The 19,412-nt window shown below is 35.9% G+C and overlaps 3 protein-coding genes across 3 annotated transcripts in view; 1 reads left to right on the top strand and 2 right to left on the bottom strand.

The window, feature by feature from the left end:
- Positions 1-774: 774 nt before the first annotated feature.
- LOC141429506 (uncharacterized) lies at positions 775-6,800 on the bottom strand. The gene is made up of 3 exons (XM_074089834.1): positions 6,555-6,800; positions 5,865-6,346; positions 775-5,002 (listed from the first exon to the last, which is right to left on the bottom strand). Exons 2-3 carry the CDS (start codon positions 6,341-6,343, stop codon positions 4,165-4,167), a joined length of 1,317 nt encoding a protein of 438 aa, XP_073945935.1. The 5' UTR covers positions 6,344-6,346; positions 6,555-6,800; the 3' UTR covers positions 775-4,164.
- Positions 6,801-9,579: 2,779 nt separating this feature from the next.
- On the bottom strand, positions 9,580-16,302 carry LOC141429505 (mitochondrial 2-oxodicarboxylate carrier). Its single transcript, XM_074089833.1, has 4 exons — positions 15,814-16,302; positions 14,979-15,251; positions 14,120-14,301; positions 9,580-10,347 (listed from the first exon to the last, which is right to left on the bottom strand). The coding sequence occupies exons 1-4, from the start codon at positions 16,153-16,155 to the stop codon at positions 10,227-10,229; spliced, it is 918 nt and encodes a 305-aa protein (XP_073945934.1). The 5' UTR covers positions 16,156-16,302; the 3' UTR covers positions 9,580-10,226.
- A 143-nt stretch (positions 16,303-16,445) lies between these two features.
- The window catches only part of pcx (pecanex), a 44,293-nt gene continuing 41,326 nt past the window's right edge, over positions 16,446-19,412 (top strand). Inside the window, exon 1 of the mRNA XM_074090448.1 lies at positions 16,446-16,941. Coding sequence (XP_073946549.1) covers positions 16,789-16,941 — 153 coding nt within the window. The 5' untranslated portion in view covers positions 16,446-16,788. The remainder of the gene's footprint in view (positions 16,942-19,412) is intronic.

Raw genomic sequence — 19,412 nt, 5'->3', positions numbered from 1 at the left:
CCTGGCACCATCAAAATGTATACTGTACATTATATATATTCTATGTGTTCTAAGATGATTCAAATGACACATGAAGATTATGTAACTTAAAAAAAAAAAAATCACATTAAAAGTGCTGATTGTTCGAATATTTGAACTCAAATTTGCTAACAAATTGTTAAGTTACTGCGTAGGCACTGTTATATATTAACTAACTTTCTTCAATGAACGCTCTTATATTACAATGTTGTTTCAATAGGCCGCAATGAGGGCTATCGCGTATGAATTCGCCACTAGAGGCGCTAGTGTAGCGTGAGGTCTCCGAAATGTCAAATCTCATAGTTTTTGGGTGAGCTACGCGGGTTTATTTATAATTAGAATAATTCTGTTAATATTTTGCAATATCTGAAATTAATAATGGCAAATATGCGTTCCGGGGCAATGAATGTCTGTGTTTTGAGACAGTTTTGTCTTTCGGAAACCTTTGTCCTCCCTTTTTTTCCGAACAAAACGGGGACTATGCAACACTGTGGCATGCTCGATATTTTTACTGTACGGTTTTAAGGTGTATTAAATATGATTTTAATCTGAACTTTGTTTTCACGCCCGTAATAACAGACTTTGAAAGCCATACTTAAAAACCTCACGCAACAGTGCGCCATCTAGTGAGACAAAAAACGATAGCCCTCATTGCTAGAGGTGAGGGTTATCGGTGAAAAATAAAGCGGTAAAAATAAACGAACTTATTATTAATTTGCAAGATTGTTCGTCAGAGTCGGAAAGTGAAACTCCAAGTGTTGAATAAATTATATTTTAAAATTCAAATAAGACTTTCAGTTCGATAGCGTAACGTTTAAACCAACAAATAATGCTGTTGCCACTTTTAGCTCTAGGTACATGCAAAAGTATCGATAGTTTTCGTAACTCTAGTTCCGTCAGTTTGGCATCTGTCATTTGAATCATGTTAGAACAAATAGAATACAGTACAGTCGATGCCAAAGTTACGTTTACACTTTACTAGCTTACACCGTTGTACATGTTTGGACTTTATTTACATTTTTTTTCCAGAAGGCATATACCTAGTGACGAGATACTAAAGTGTCAATATATATTTGACCTCGACTGTTCAGTTCTATAGTGCCGCTTGAAGTCATCTAGCCCCTACACTACAAACCTTACAAGTGCTACAATCTTGCATAATTGACACTCTTTTGCTTGACAATGTTAGCAATTATATCGATTTATACATTGTTACCGGCAGCCCGGCTTTTTTTAAGGGAGGTTAAAGTAACGTATTTCTGTAACTTAACCATGACATTAATTCAATTACTTAGGGGCTGTTTCACCATCCATTGATTAGTGTTAACTGGCGGTTTGGTGTGATGCCGTCTCTATTTGTTTCGTTAGAATAGACGGAGACGGCGTCACATTTAACCGTCGGTTAACGCTAATCAATGGATGGTGAAACAGCTCCTTAATAAACTAAAATTCAGACCTTTGTTAACTTTCTAACAAAATTATAATTGCCAGCAATGTACAGCAAAGTAAATTGACAAGTGTAAATGAAAACCGACACATACTTTGATTATTACTTGTCGATTTACTTTGCTGGCAATTGTAATTTTGTTAGAAAGTTAACAAAGTCTGAATTTTAGTTTATTAATTAAATTATAAGTACCTAGTGCCAGCGAAGACGCGTGATTTTGTCAAAATTAGACATGAATGACATTGTAATAAGAACCACGGCACGTGTCATCGTGAATGACTCTACCTATGGTTAAGTTACAGAAACACAACTTAAACCTCCCTTAAATAAAGCCTGGTTGCCGGTAAGACACTGTATGACTTGTAATTTTTCAGGTAATTGGGTCTGATTGTGTACCAACGGGTACATTTTTTCTATGTCGCCGACTGGTCCTAGAGAAAAGACCCCAAGACCATTTTAGATGCGACGTAACATCGAATCCATGAGACAGAAGTACAATGATCGGAGAGCAAATCCGAAAACACCAATCAGAAAACAGGATTTTTTGGTGCCTTGACGCCAATTAAAGAACAATCTCAATCACTATCACTTAACTTAACTTCTTCATCGGAGCACTTAACACAATTAAAGCGTTTGTCAACTTTTATGGAAAAAATAAAAAAAAAACTTAAGTATCCGTTTTTAAAACATAAAAATATTTATTTCGGAATGCTTATCGCATATAATATAACATAATAATATAATAAGTCTTATTTACTCATACGCACGTAGACAAATAATTACCATGATTATGTAAATAGGTAGGTAGGCAGGTACTTTCAAACCATTTGATTTTAACCTACCACACAACATTATCACAGTAAATCCATAGTTAATTCTCTTGCCCATCAATACGACATTACTATTTAATTTTCCGTGAATACGTGGGCAAAGGGCGAAGATTCATTTGGTTTGAAAGTAGGATCCTGGACATACATGTTTGAGTCACTTCAGAACGCTGTCATGAGCGTTGCCGAACCGTCATTGTTAATACTATACTATACTATGTTTCCAGGGCAGGCGAAAAAATGGTCAATGACCTTTGTTCTATAGTAACGATCGTCAACCTTTTTTGGCGATACTTCAAATTTTTCAATCGTATCAATGTATAAAAAAAAAGTCATTCTATAAATTTTTAAACAGGTTTTTTACCTCTAACTGTGTTGCCGCCACCAGCCCGTACCATGAAACGATACTACGCGGAAACGATACCGATATGTATACATAGAAACATGTAACATAATACTTTGGTTCATTTCCGTTTTTCGCCTGCGCTAGCCACATTAGCTCTACCACTGTTCTCAAACACTAAAAAGCAAATATCCACTGTGACAACCTTCCATATTTTGCTCAACCATATATGTCCCTAATGGTAGGTACTAAAGGGATTAAGAAGGTGCATTACTTACACAGTACTACATTTATGGAGAATATAAAAAAAAGGAAATTAAACTGTTACTTGGACGATTCCTTAGACAAGACAGCCAGAAGCGTCTAATGTTAACTAAAACGACATTGTTGTGGCAAGAATCTAAGTTTCAGGCGAAGCTGCGTGAAAACCTAGTTAATGTAAAAAAAGGGAAACATTAAAAATAAACGGTGCTTTTTCGAACTTATTCGCAAGTCGCTTCTTATTATAATCTCTACTAGTTTATATTTTAATATACGTTTTCTTGTACTAGATCATAGTAAAATAGAAATAAACTATATTTTTTTCATTAATTACTGACGAATTTTCCATACATACTTAAGAAACAACTTTAATTATCACAATGAACACGTAAAACTTAAATGCCAAGTAGACTTAGGCCTGCTACAGACCTACGGATTCTGTTCTGTTTTACCTAGAATAGAACAAAAAATAATTGAAATCGAAAGGCTAGAATGCAATACAAAAAGTAGGTACCACTCGTCAGATACCTACCGACCGACCCAGGTCGGCAAAAATGCCCGGTCTGCAACTAGCAAGCAATCTACGAATTCTACGATACAATTCAACTGCCGATGACAATTTTCCAGTTGCCAGCTGTGTAAATGTACAATTTCATGAAATAAATATATTATATTTTTCTTCTCTTGTATCAAGTCTAGACACAATTAATATTATTTTGATTTTGTAAAATCCCTGCGTCCCAAATTTTTACGAAATTAAAGTTTATCCAGTTTGACACGTAAAAAAAATATTTTTTTCTAAATTGGCATCATTTTGTTAGACGTCGCGCTACACGTCATCGCGTGAGTCAGTTTACCTGTCATTGCATATTCTACCTTGCGCCTAGCGCAATAAGGTTTTTATAGCATTAGGTTTAGTTCGGCCTTTGTCGGCACTCGTTTACAAGGACGAATATTGTCGATGTAACTTATATTTGTGGTCTACCTGTAGGTCTGTGTGCCAGCATTAGGTTACGTACGCACTATACGGCTATCCGTGCGGTTTGAGCGCGCCGTCTCTTTCTCAAGCTATAGTTTGAAGAGGGATGGCACGCTAAAATCGCGCGGCTAACCGTATAATGCGTACGTAGCTTTATGTCTCATACTCCAATGGCTGAATGTAAACCTAGATATAACTTAGAAATTAAATAGCAAAACGCTTCTGGAAAATAAGCACATTTAGTGTTTCACAATATCACTTGATAGTCATGCAGGACACGAAATCTTTATTACGATGCCTGTTTCTTTTTAGTGGATCCTTTACAGCGACAGCACATTTGATCTTTCGCCTTCTTGAAATGCAAATTGAATTCCAGCTTAAAAATCTTCCTATACATGGACTCTTTGACGGGCGCGACATTTTCTTTGCTGCACAGATTATAATACATTGTATACATCTGTTTTATAGTCATACTGTTTTCCAAATATTGTTTCTTTCTAGAAAACTGTTTTATCTGTTTCCCATCTATAGTGCTGTAAGACATTATGTGATTTCTAACTCTATCTTTGACTTCTTCAGGTGTTGCATGACAGCTGGCTCCGCTGAGACCTCTACCATCTGGCTTAGGAATATTCATCTCAGACTTACTTAAATGTACATTATACACAGGCTTTTGTGATATGGCTAGGGTGCCTAAATAGAAATTCTTACATACAGTGTACCTCACAGCTCTAACTAGGAAGAAATATTTAAAAGAATACTTTCTTTTACGCTCCTCATCTTGCTTGACGTTTCTTACATAGTTTCGTTCTGTTGTGTTTAGCAAGAAGTGTTTTTTTTCATTAGCGTTTAGCGAATAGAATGCTTTGAAGATGTGTTCTCTGTCTGTGTCATCTATTCGCTCATTGCATTTGTACTTGCATGACTTCAGGCAGTCTTTGGTATTCTTGACACGGCGTTCAGGGACATACTTTCCTCTCCGGTTGATGTAAGCCTCTCCTCGTTGGTGCTTGAGCTTCCGAACATTGCAGGCCCACTGGCTGGGATTAGGTACTTGGCTCCGTGCTTTCTTCATAGGATGGTTATCTAATTTTTCTAATTCAATTATTATGTGCTCTGCCTTGCATCTGAAATGTGGGAAGTGCATTTTGTCATCAGTCTCTTTCTTGAGTACACACAACAGAACGGCATGAAACTTACTTTGCCAAGAACATTAATTACATTTCAATTTTCAAATAAAAAACTAATCCATCCATACTAATATTATAAATGCGAAAGTATGTGTGTTTGTATGTTTGTCCGTCTTTCACGTTGTAATGGAGCGACGGATCAACCTGATTTTTGGCATAGAGATAGTTTATGGGCCAGAGAGTGACATAGGCTACTTTTGATCCTGGAAAAATGCAGTTCCTGAGGGAACAGCGCACTATAACCGAATTCCACTCGGGAGAGGATGCGGGCAAAAGCTAGTATTATTTAAATAAAAATAATGATGTCCATGAGGACCATTACACAAACAAGGGTAAGCATTATATTATATAAGTACATTACAATTCGTAACAGAATGTTGAAATTATGCTCTCCTGTTTCAGGCAAATAAAAACATGCTGTAAAAAATGTGCCAAGTCTAGATTGAGATGAATTGCCTGTAAATGTAGTGAAAAATTAAATTTCACATGACTTGTGCTGTTGAAAATACTGCAGGAGTAATCATTACTATTTTGTTATGCTGACCTGACTGGTGCAAATAAAATCAGAGAAAATTTTATGTTCTTTAGCAATTGCAAAGTTGTTTTATCTACAACATAGTGTACATTATTAAACAGAAAGTTAACTTCAGTCACTTCTTCATTTTGTCTTTAATTTCCAATGAATTTGCTAAAATCAGTATCTGTATTACAGTTGAAAGCTGTGTTATTTTAGAACTTGTCTGTAAATATACATAACCTAACAGATAACTTCAAACGCAGAAATTAAAACAGAACTTACTCCATCTGCTTCACTTCATCTATGGACTGGAGTCCTGGCTCAATCTTCGTCACACATGGCTCCTTCTGATAAGTATCATAACTGTAATATTGCTGTTGAACGCTGTTTACAAGCATATGCTGTTTGAACACCGGAACTTGGGGTAAGATCACATGAGATGTGATTTGCAATGGAGCCCCAGACGGCAGAACTTGCGAAGACATCTGTCCTTGCAACGGTAAACTCTGTAAGTGTGTTTGCTGGCATGACATAACCAGGTTCTGGGATGTCTGTATCTGATTAATCTCAGCTATATGCTGAGGCGGCAGGTGTATAGACTCCGATATAGTTTGCGGGTATACATTTGCCTGTGTAGTTAGAGGTGGGTGAGATAGATGGATAATCTGTCTGCTCTGGATTTTTGTGTCCGATATGGCTGGTTGATAAACTTGTACTATGTGGGGAAGAACTTGTCCGGTTGACGTTTGCATCTGCTCCATGATCTAAAAGATAAAATTGTTGTGTAACTTGTGTAGGTACTTTCTACTATTCTTTAAAAATGTAATTTCATAGTTTGCTGGGTTGCTAAGTGACTATATTACAATGTAGCTATTAGACATTGTTATGAAGCATTGTGAAACTTAATTGATTGAGAATCGTGCAGCAATTAAGGAATGTTTGTGAAGGTAGACTTGATTTTAAAATACTTACTTCGGTGAATGGTGATGTGGATCACAATTGTTTGAATATGTTTCGAAAGGTCATCTAAATACCATCGAGAATGCAACACACAGCTTCGAAAATAAGTTCCATAGAAACTAACAAATATAAAAAAGCTGTAAAAACTAATATTTTAGTTATTTAGCCACAGTTCCATCTCTCAATTTATTAGGAAACAAAACAACGTCACTTCACATCACAATGGTTGGGTTGCACAGACCATAGAGTAACTAACTTATATATTGGGAGACAGACAGAACGATAACGAAAATTCATTACAGTTTACAGTTCACTTCAATGTGTGAAAACACACATTAAAGAAAGACACTTTATTTCATTGTAATAAAGATATTTTTTTCATATACTTACTCAAAATACGCAAGCCTGTTTACGAAAAATAAATAAATTTGGCAGCACACCAAACGCAATCACATTCTGAAACTAGTATATATATATTACCTAAAATATACTTTTCAACGCCTATTTTTTACTAACTGTAAAAATGGTGCATAATCCATTAAATAAACTTAATTGAACAGGTTTTTTTTTTTACAAACTTAATATTAATTTAAAAAATTCAAAAGTAGACGGACATATGTTTGTATTTGAGCGACCAATTCTACAGCTAGTGATGTTTTCCGGTAAAATCCGTAAATGTCGATTGGATGAAGCAAAAAAATATAGTACTGCTTGTAAAAAAAGTACTTATTTTGAAAAACAAAAAACTGACGAGATGAATAAAGAAAGGCGTGAGTAATAAATGTGAGTACTACTAGGCGTTTGGTAAAATCAGGTAAAATCCTAATGTTACAGTTTTGGTTTAATTAAGTGCCTAGAAGATAAATTTTATAGGTAAACTTTTTTTTGTATCAGTATTGAGTTTTGAATGAATTAATTAATTCATTCATTCAAGATCTACAGCAAATCATTGAAAATTTTTCAGATATTGGCCTCACTTTAAACTTCACTAAATGCGAAATTTATCTGCCGAATCACCTTTCTTCTTTAATATTTAGACAGTTTTATTTTTTCAAAAACAAACATAATAAAACATAATTAAACTATAGATAGAAAATTTGGCCTAAATCGCCGTCAATGGGTAAGGTGCTTTCTTCTGATAAAAAAATTGAAATTTTGACGAACTTTAACACGCTTCTGCCTAATATTTCCGTTCATTCAAGTTCATCTCTCACACTTTTAGGCTCACCCATTTTCGATGAATCAATCAACCCTGTCATAAATTGTAAACTAAATTTATTCAATAGTACATCAAATCTCCTCTTTCAGATAAATCCCCACATAGCCCTTTTTATTATTCGGTTCTATTTATTCACACCAAAATTCATGTATCTACTCCGCAGTTGCCAGATTTGGACATTTCCGTCCATGCTTTCATCCATTGACGACAACTCTTTCCAAAATTCTTAATATCAGTTTCAATACTTTTTCATGGACTCAAGCTGTTCTCCCCATTCGATTTGGTGGTTTGGTTTGGTTACGTGTTCGCTCGTCATCCAGTGTGGCATGACCTGCTTTCTTGTCTTCCGCCTATAGCTCGCTATCTCTCGTCGGTATTATTTTAAATAAACCACAGATACCTGTCGATGAGTTAGCCTGCCTGGCGGAGGCTGAGAAAGCTTGGTGTGACTCGTGCCCTGGAGCGGACACCCCCACGGTTAAACAGGTCCAGCGAGCCTGGGACACCCCTCGCCTTAATGCGACTCACGCTTCCCTCCTCGAAAACTGTCCGGACAGTTATGAACGCGCCCGTCTAGTAGCTGTTTCTGCACCCGAGGCAGGCCATTGGCTGAACGCCTTGCCATCGAGGAATATTGGCACTATTCTGGACCCAAGTACTTTGCGGATAGCAATTTCCCTGAGACTTGGGGCCAGACAGAATATGCATTCCTCATATCTGCGCGTGTGGCAAAAACGTCGATCAACTGGGACGACATGGTCTTTCGTGTGCTAGAAGCGCCGGCCGTATATACCGTCATGGCACAATAAATGACATATTTATGTCGGTCGCTTGCCACCACGTCAGTGCCTTCGGCTTTAGAGCCGGCTGGCATGGCAAGGGACGATGGCAAGCGTCCAGACGGCGTCACCCTGGTGCCGTGGAAGCTTGGTAGGGCCCTGGTGTGGGACGCTACATGCGTTGATACTTTCGCTCTGTCCCACATCCAGGCAACTAGCTCACAAGCCGGCGCTGCGGCTGATCAGGCCCAACTCCTCAAGCGCCGCAAATACTCCTCTTTATTAAAAGATTACGAGTTTGCGGCGCTTGCTGTTGAGACTTTAGGGCCTTGGTCAGCCGATATGAAGTGTTTCATAAAGGCCCTTTCTTCCCGATTGATCGACACCTCTGGGGGACCCAAGAGCTGGTACGTATTTATCCCAGCGGATCGCACTTGCAATGCGGCCAGCATCATGGGAACTCTGCCACAGGCAGATCTTTTGGACGGGGTGTTCTTTTTATAATTTTTATTTTTATAGTAACATATAGATATATTTAGTTAAAGTTTCTTAGGTAAGTTTTCTTTTTCTTCTTATCATTATTATTTAATTTAATTTAATCTATACTTAAATAATTGTATTGTTGACATTGAATTTAATTATTACTATCCTTAAAAAAAATGGCTAATCTATAATTGTCCCGGTTTAATTCTAAATTGATGAATTATTAGATATTGTATTCTGTAACACTGGCTTGAACCCCAGTTAAGCACATAGTTTGTATATCTATACTACTATTATAAAGAGGTAAAATTGGTGAATTTGTGAGGTTATAGGGGGTAATTTCTGGATGTTACTAAACCGATAAAATTCAGTATACAGATAGTTTTAATCGCGGGGAAGGACATAGCATAGTTTTTATTCCGGAACATTGCATAGTTCCTGCGGAACAGTGATAAACGAATTCTACGTGGACGGAGTCGCGGGCAACAGCTAGTTTGTTATCAATCGTATAAATTTTGTTCGTAATAAGAAGAAATAAAGATAACAATTTTAACAAAAATATTTATTTTACTAAAACAAACTATTAATAGTAATAATTGGTGATTATTGCACATTGTTCGAAAGCCATAAGCATATTTTCACTTAGTGTATCTTCAAATTGTTCCAAGTTATTTCAATATATGGTTAGGGTTACACTCCTGTTAGATGTTTTTTGAAAAATTTTCGACGTAAAGTCACCCAGCATTAATATCTGCCACAGCGGAGCGTGCAAAAATATCTGACACGTTCTTCCGGCCCTGTGTCTGATATTGGTGCTGGTGACTGTACGTTTTCTTGAGAAAACGTCTAGTCACGTCTTTGAAGACTTAAGTAAAGTTTGAATCAAAAATTTCGATAAAAAACCTTTACAAAGGGTGCTTAGTAAAATTAACTCAATGACCTGCTGAAATATAACAAGATATTTTGAAAACCACTTGTAAAACTTAAATAAGTTTTTTTACAAAACGGAGTAGCAAAAAAAACTGTTGCTTATAAAACCTTAAAATGCATTATCATTATGTAAACAACGTTAGTGTAACAATGTAAATAGTACGTACGTCAAATATAACATATCATAAAAATAGTATTTTGGAGACATAATTATTTAACATTGATATGGTATACGTTTTTTAAATCGTTTACTTAATGTTAGGGATACTTATACTAATTTTGGAACTTATTCTCTAGGAAATGGTAAACATAGTCGTATACCACGAGCATGATGGCGCCACCAGGGCCCAGCCGCATAACTTTAGGCACCAAACCTTTGTATAAGGCTCTAAACCTGAAAAAAAAAACAAGTCACTTAAGAATAAGTAGGTATGTAATAATTGAATTTCAGTTATATTTAGTGACAGTTAGGGTTGAATATATATATATATATATATATATTATATATATTATATATATTATATATATATATTAATGTATATATGTATCTTATTTATTTTTATTTTATTTTATTTTAATCGGAAAACCAACAGATTATATTAACTAATACAGGTGGCTTACAAAACATGTAACAATAAAGCCAATTAAAGGTTTCCACAGATAATACGAAGATATGAACAGATTAGCACAAAGAAATGGAAAAAAAATGAAATAAAAAAATAAAATAAATGGAAAATATCTTCAACCGATTGAGTTGAAATTTTGTATACACGTTTAGTTTGGATGACAAATGACAATGCACGATAAAATACGTGACGTCATTCTAAATCCAATATAGTATGGCGGACCATCCAAGATGGCGGAATAGATACTTTTTAGTTTTAGTTAAAAAATTAAAAGCAAAAAAATACTTTTTTAAACAAGCTTTTATTCAGAAAGAAAGAAAATACATTTGTTTAACGCCATAAAACAAACATAGGAACGAACATAGAACAAATAAAGACATACATGACGCTAAATAGGTCCCCACTCAGCATTATGCCACGGCAAACGCATTAAAAATAAGAAAATAAAATTTTCCTGTTTAATTTTAACTGAACTTACAACCTCATTATACACAACTTATATGGTCATAAAAGCTTGTTGCGATGATCAATATTTAATTAACTAATTTAAATTTTATTAATTTAACCTTAGCAGAGTTTACATAAATCAATAAGTAGGTACTAGTTTATTTACACAAGAAAATCGCGCGACAAGCTTTTATTATGACCATATAAGTTGTGTATAATGAGGTTGTAAGTTCATAGTTAAAATTTAAAAGGAAAATTTTATTTTCTTCTTTTAGAGCGTTTAAATAAAAGCTTTTCTTAAAAAGTTTTTTTTTTATTCTTTTGTGTATTCCTATTCGGTAGGTCTGCGAATAGGATGTAAACTATTTTTCATACTTCTACACGGGCGGACGCGGGCAACAGCTAGTAATGAACAAATTAATTAAATTAGTAGCGTTATAATACAAGAATTTTAGTAAAGATTTGTGTGGTTAAAATAGCATAATATGTTATGTATAAGTTAATTAATGTAATTAATTTTAAAATTGCTACGCCCCGATAACGCATCATTTTTTATAATTGTTTGTAAAAGGTGTTGCAATAAATAAATACTGAATGCAATTGCAGACGAAACTTCTCTTAACTCCCGTCTATTAAAAAATTAAATGCATTCAATAATGAAAATGATACTCATCGATTGCTATCAAGCAAACATCGATTAGGACAATCTTACACCTGTCATATTCCAGCAAGTGTGTTAAATTAAAAAAAATAAGAATGTAATAAACAAGAACCAAAATAAATCGTAATAAGTACAGCTGACGCTAACTACACTACTGTGTTTCTTTGTCTATCGCGTAGATGTTACACGATAGACAGAGACAAGCAGCACTTTACGCTGTACAGCTATAATTGGAACCATTCATCACCGCTACTAATTGGCCTATTAGAAGACATCTGTATCAACTAGATCGACACCGACCATAAGAACAACATTTGCGAGGCGATTGCCACCTTACTCCCATACATACATTTACAATAAAGCGTGTAAGCATGAAAAAGTTATCCCAAAAAATTCTCAAAAAAGTTATTGAAACTTGGTTGATGACTCTTAGCTACGAAGAAACTGAGGAGGTTATTGCAGGCAGCCTTACACACACACTTACACACACACACAAACACACACACACACACACACACACACACACACACACACACACACACACACACACAAACACGCACTAAAAACGGCTGGACAGATTTGGATGAAATTTGGTATGTAGATAGCTGGACATCTGGAATAACACATGGCTTACTTTTTATCTCGACATACCCAAGGGCTAGGGATAAAATCTGGGAATAACAACTTTTGGGCACAGAGTCATGAAATTTAGTATGGTTGTTTTTAATGCAACGACAATGAAAACCACGATAAAATTTTCGGGATTTCACACACTGCTGTATCTAATGAATGATTTACGCGTGCGAAGCCGTGGGTAAGCTCTGGTATTAAATATACCATTTATTTTGCAACATACAAAAAACTACATCAAATCAAAAGGTGTCAATAGCCAATATTAATAAGCAGGTAGTGTTGAGATACTTTTAAATAGTCGCTAAATTAGTGTCTAATTTTTTCCCCTTTCCTTTGTGTCAAGAAAGTTAAAAAAAAATCGTGACTAACGGAGATAAGAACAGTTTTATAAATAAAGCTAAATTAATTTTAAACATTTGGGCGTGACAGCATAATTACTTTGTCTTTGTACTCAATCTGAGTAAAAGTCAGGTCACTTGGCAAGAATTCAAGGAAATATGCAACAACTGTGGAATTCACGGATGCACTGAACTTAAACAGTAACAGAAAAATATTACCCAATGATATGCATGACATCAAAGCGACTTTTAACCATTTAAAATAGAAAATATTTTCATGTTTAATATCAATATCAACTCAACGCTAAATTGTAATACTTACTCTAATTTCGTAAAATTAATGGTGTAAACTCAATTTGTGAACGGCTACAAGGTTTCTCTATTGTGAAAGAAATCAATTAAAAGTGTAAGCGTTTTATTTTAAGAAACAGTATTTAAGAGTTATTTGCCAACTGTAAAACTAAAAATCTGTTGATACAGAGGGAGTAATGCGATTATCTCAACTATAAGCTACTAGCGTTATCAAGGAAAATTGCTTGTAGACGTTCCTCTTTTATTTTCTTGAAGATTAAATATTAAAGTATCCAAAAGCCCCGTGTTATTTTATAAACATTTTTGCTAACAATCCGTTGTCTAGCTAGACTATTTTTTACATAGCAAATTACGAAAAAATATGGACGAGTACATGTGTGTACCTATCAATTTAAATACATTAATAAACCACATGTTGATTCAAGTACTTATAGTGAAACTGCAGCCGATCTTATCACGTTTTATCATACTGTAGTCGTAAAACTACAAAAGATACTTACTTAAAAGATATACCATCGTCAAAATACATGTTTTCAAACAAAATCTTACAATGCGGAGAAAGTTTATCTTTCCTTGCATTTTTGGTCCATATTTTGAAGCAATGAATGCTATCTTACTAAACTTGTGAATCGAATTAGACGCTGCATGTTTTAAAAACCGGCCAAGATCAAGGTAGACTCGCACACCGAGGGCTTCCTCATTTATAAACATCAAAACTGGCTAGCTGAGTACCTGTTTACGTTCATGAAGTACAGCCGCTGGATGACAAACACAATGCAAAGTTTTATTTTTTCTCCAAGACTGACTCACAATTTACCAGTTTACAAAAAAAATGATATGTCTCTTGTACGTTGATGTAGCGTTAATAAAACTACACATAATATTTTCATCTATCTACCTATTACGGTGTTTGAGATACAGCCCTATGATAGACAAGCAGATAGACATCCGGAAAGCGTAGGGACAATAATAGGGTTCCGTTTGTCACCCTTTGGGTACGGAACTTTAAGAACGAGCCTTTATATAATGTCGACACAAAACTTTTAAAATAAATCTGGTTGCAGCAATCTCTTGAATAATAAAACTTTCCTTACCCTTCGCATTTTTTCTGATAATGTTAACTACAGAACACCAAATATCATCACTCACCCTTCCTCACGATACACCATGACAATAGCGCCTGTTGTGGATCTGTACTTGACGACGCCTGGAACGGGCTGCGGACCTTGGATGCGACTCTTGGCGACGTCGAAGGGAATGTTGACGCATGAACCCAGCACACCTGATGTGAACCCTATGGCTACTTTCCTGCCGAACTCTAGTAGTGGATCCTGAAAATAATGTAGAATGTAGTTTGTAATTTTTAAAGCAATTAATTTTGAGAGTTGAAATGCGATAATGAAAGGTTGAGTTCTTTATAAGTTTTTTATTGGTTCTCCCAGGCAGTACTTCATTGGTTACTGAAGCTGACTAGAGATTGAGATTTCATATCTGATATAAACTAAACGGGCTATATAACATCTTATATTTGGTTTAGTTCCAGAAGGTTAAGCAAAAAATCTACCTCCATTTTTGTATTGCATTTCACATGACAATAAGGAGTTTAAGGAAAAAATAGGTATGTAATTGAGGCTGTCAGTGCGTGTTGAAATCACTGTACCTGCTTATATATTTGTGTGCGGGCGGATCGTAATAAATCAGTAAGATTCTATGTATAATAGACGAATTTCCTCTGATTGCGAAATACATTTAGCTAGAATCTATCTATTCATCTCAAAACCACCTTCCACAAGAGATCTCTTTTAGTAGGTTCTCATAACTTTATCTATTACGCAAGTATTACGGTCAAACAGAGATATGAACGGAAAGGATACCTACTGTTTGTATCGCATAAGAATTCAAAACAAGCAATAGACAACTTTGAATCAAGCTAATTTCAACTCAGATACGATAATGACAGGGTATATTTTTGTAAAATAACCTTTGTTACCATAAATTCAGTACTCACTTCATATTCAGGGACGTAACCTTTGACGCTATGGTAGAATCCGAAATAAACCATATTGAATACGCCATTTCTCATGATTGTTGCAGTCAAGCCTTTATTAAGCCCTTTGAAGCCAAGGCCATTCTCTCTGACTATTTGTCGAGTTACTGACCAGGTACTGGGCACTTGGGATGCAAGTGCTTTGTTAGACTGTAATGTTACTTTTACCACTTCGAATGGATTGACTAGTATTCCTTCTGTGATTCCAGCACCAAGCCCAGCTAGGGCAAAAGTCTGAAAAATAATTGTATACTACATGTGTAATCCGAACAAATGATGAAAAGGTAAAAAAAAATATGTATATATTTTCAAATTTTACATAATTTATGAATATAAAAAAGTAACACTTTTTGAACGGACTTCAATGTTTTTTTAAAATAGGTGCCTGTTTAATTTATTCGAATTTATTTTTAAATTGTTTATCCACTACAAGATACTGATAGTATTTGTGGATTGGAGAAAAACAAGTATTTCAATTGATCTTATCATTATCAGACTAATCTACTTTATCAAGTTGTCTTATTTGCAATATACCTCAAACTCAAACAAACAGTTTGATAAAATTTCATAGATTATGATCATAGCAACTTTAGATTGAATTTCTAGGATCAATGTAAATACAGTAAAAATTTATATCTCACAAATTAACAAAATTAATGATATAGGTACATTTCCTTGATATTTTTATGACGTTCTTCTGGGGCTTAAAGGAAATAAAATTAATTAATAAAAAAATAATATAACATGTAATGAATAATAATAAAATTAGTAACTAAAATACATCAAAAAATCTCACTATAGGTGTTGGTGTACTGGAACCGAACATGAAAAACCTTTTGTATTGCTCGAACGTTACAAATTTCACAGCTCGCTTAGGAGTTTCAGCAAGGATCGGTGGCACGATACCTTTCCAAAAAGACGTAACTCCTTCATATTTATACATTTTTCGTAGACAGTCGAAGACTCCGTTGTAGTAGTGAGGATCAGAGCTTTTTATCACTGATGCAGTAGCTTGCAGTTGCAATCTGGTTTTCACAAGATCCAGAGGATGCATTATACAAACTTCTATAAATCCTGCACTTCCACCGGCTCCAATTTGCATTGCAGCTTGTTTTAGTAATTTTTCTATGTCAGACATTTTGAAAAAAATATATTAATGCACTTGTTGCTGAAACGAATGATTCGGAACGACTGATACAAATTAAAATAATCTACTTAAATTTAAATACAATATTATTATAGCGGCCCTGCCGCGTGTCGATGCGATTAGTACGCAGCACGTAAATAAATATTGGTGTTGCTATGTTGAATTGTTTATACATGTTTTTTGCGAACCGAACATTTACCGATTTTTACATCACTACTCTAAAAACACATTGCTTGTGTTTATCGCTCGCTGGCAACATTAATCCACTTCTGTCAGTCAAATGAGAAGTGGATGTTTCGCTGGTTTCACCATTTTTTTGTGTATTTATCTTATCTTCTTCTAATTATTTGATTACCATTCATTCAATAGAGTTTCTTGGTGTGTGTAACTATGTATTTATTTGAGTAGATAAGCCGCTAAATCCCACTGAACCTTGTAATTAATGTTCTCTCGATGTCAATAGAGACTATATTTGTTTGTAGTGTGTCATCCAAAATGGCAGGAAAGTCGAATAATTTGCATTTATATATTAGCTGATGTGAAATAATGATATTAAGTGCATCTAGAAGAGTGCTGTGTGGGTGGACTGTGAATTAACGCGGGAATGTGGACATAGCGCGTAAGATGGGGTCGCAGACTTTAGAAATATTGCGCCAGGGTGTATGGGCTTCCCTTACTGGCGGTTGGTTCTACGACCCGCACCAAAATTTGTTTTGCAACACTGTGCACCTGTATGTGTGGTTGTTCCTGTTATGTCTGCCGTTTTCTGTGTACCTGGTAAGTATATAGTCATAGTTATGTTTCCTCAAGACATACTTAACATGCAGTACTGACAAAATGAATCAAAAAATTGGGTCAGTGCTATTAAAGAGGACTGCTATTGTTGCTATTGTCCATTTAAGAGGCTCTAGTTATTAGCCTGGTCATCTCTATGCCTGAGAAATCAGATTTTTTCCTAAAAATGGCTACTCAGTAATATATATGTGCACATGTTTATATGTGTACATTGTTTATCTTAAACACATGGCTCCACTTTCTTCTGTAATCATGACATGTAATTATGATTGCATTGATAAGTTTATTATTTATTGTGTGATTTATATGCAGCAATATGCAATAATATAATATTTCATTTTGTTCTAATTTAACATTTTAACAGTAAGCTGTATGTGAATTTAAATACTTTTAAGGATGACATATAGTAGTAGGTATGTATTTTTATTTAACAAGATGATTCTAAAGACCGGTACAAATTAAAGGCATCCAGAATTGACAAATCCTAAAGAAGTTTCAATGCTGTAACTGTATATCCTTATGAGTCCTTTCATACTTTATAAAAAGAAGAAATTAACACTAAGTATAACATCCGAATGTACTTTATAAAGCACACATTGTTCATTGAATAAAGAATTTTAACAATGTTTAAATAATATCTGAAATAACAAAGCTGGACCCCTACATCTAGGTCTTAAGTACTACATCTGTTAAAAAGTTAGGACTCAGGAGGATCGAAATGGTCCAATTCTTTAAGAGTCGCCAGTACGCTTGCAGCTGATCGCATTTTTATACTAAAGTAGTTTTGTTCTAATTTACTTCAACTTCAACTTTTTGTTAAGTGGCAATCGGTCGCTTTTGGTTAGCGTCCATTACTGCCAATGACACCTGACAGCAGCAAAGTGTATATTGTGTCAGACCGGTTGAATAAGATATCTAAACGGGGGTTGTCGAAGCGAGTTTGTTGCGTACCTGCAATAGACATACACAAAACATAGGGACAGCACAAAACATAGAAGACAGTACAAAACATTTAGACATTACAGATCGGATCAAAGGGAGAGACAAAAGCGAAAAAGCACCTAAAGTTTTATTTTTTCTTTAGTTATATATTTAATTAGGAGGTTAAGGATTTTTTTGTTAGAGGAGGCATGGAGTAGGAGGGTTTTAAGGTTGGTGGGTTTAGGAATACAAGGCGGGAGGATGTTGTATAGGGAAGTAGTTCTCATCGGGCAGTTTAAAAGGATATGATCTGCAGTACCCTCCTCCAGGCCGCATGAACAGAGGGGGTTTGGACAATGCCCCATCTATACAAGCGGGAGGGAGAACAAGTATGTCCTATACGTAGTCTGCAGATGACTGAGGTGGTCTGTTTGTTCGCTTGGCGAAACCGGTAAAACCAAGGCTTGGGGGAATGTTTGGCTGGATATCCCCGTAATGGCGGCCTTTGACCAATAAAGAGCTCTCATAATGACGGAGCCACGTAGAGGAAAGATCGGATTTGGCGGCAGAGAAGAGGTCATAGAAGTAGCAGTGGGGGTGGTCCAAACTGCCGATTTCCACGGCCTCTTTAGCATGGGCGTCAGCGGTCTCGTTGCCTTCGATCCCAGAATGACTGGGGATCCAGGATAATGAGATCTCAATGTTGCGGAGATGAGCTTCGAATAGGGTTTGCCTAATGAGTAACACTAAAGGAAAGTTAATTTTAGCAGAGAACGGGTTGGCCTTAATTGATTGTAAACCGCTAAGAGAATCCGTAAAAATTATCGATCGACTAATCCCATGGGCATTGATATACTTAACGGCTTCCAAGATAGCAACTAGCTCTCCGGTAAAGACCGACGTGCGAGGCGGGCATTTAAAGCTCAATATAACTGAGTCACTCGGGATCCAGACTGCCGAACCCACCGCCCCGCCAAGTACGAGCCTGGAGGAATCCGTGAATAATAGCGTCCAGCCTTGCCAGAAGTTTTCGATATTGCGCAAAAAGGAATTGTTCGCACCGGGTTGACTTTTTGATATTCCAAAGTCCAGGATTATGTTCGGTTGAAAAATAAGAGCATCGTAACTATGAGCGAAGAGGGGGAGTCGGGAGCATGTGAAAGAGGGGTCCGGGAGGCTACTGAATTTACGGAAACTATTTATCAGGCATGGCGGATTTTTGTTAAACCAGAATCCGCTGTCAGTAATTAAACGCGATAGTTCTTGAAGCTTAGGTAAAAGGGGGTGGTCGTCCAGAAGGGAAAGTCTAAGGAAGAAACGGTCAGCCAGATACTGCCGTCGGAGGAAAAGGGGGGGTCAGATGCTTCTACTTGCAGGGCATTGGTCGGGGAGGATTTCATGGCCCCAGGATCACCCGGAGGGATTGGAACTGGATTTTATCTAGTTTACCTAAGGCCACCTTGCTGCAAGGTTCTAAAGCAAAAGAGCCATAATCAAGGACGCTGCGCACTATCGCATTGTACAGGAGTTTC

Source organism: Choristoneura fumiferana, chromosome 7 (genome assembly GCF_025370935.1).
Source record: "Choristoneura fumiferana chromosome 7, NRCan_CFum_1, whole genome shotgun sequence".
NCBI classification, from domain to species: domain Eukaryota; kingdom Metazoa; phylum Arthropoda; class Insecta; order Lepidoptera; family Tortricidae; genus Choristoneura; species Choristoneura fumiferana.
This window is presented reverse-complemented; position numbering and strand designations above follow the sequence as displayed.

Bases quoted from the DNA above. Each gene is read 5' to 3' on its own strand.
- LOC141429506 (XM_074089834.1), bottom strand. From the start codon at position 6,343: ATGGAGCAGATGCAAACGTCAACCGGACAAGTTCTTCCCCACATAGTA. The intron at 5,003-5,864 runs GTAAGTTCTGTT...CCCACATTTCAG, and splicing joins GATGAAGTGAAGCAGATGGA to ATGCAAGGCAGAGCACATAA.
- LOC141429505 (XM_074089833.1), bottom strand. From the start codon at position 16,155: ATGTCTGACATAGAAAAATTACTAAAACAAGCTGCAATGCAAATTGGA. The intron at 14,302-14,978 runs GTGAGTACTGAA...CATTATTTTCAG, and splicing joins GTTACGTCCCTGAATATGAA to GATCCACTACTAGAGTTCGG. The intron at 10,348-14,119 runs GTGAGTGATGAT...TTTTTTTTTCAG, and splicing joins ATGGTGTATCGTGAGGAAGG to GTTTAGAGCCTTATACAAAG.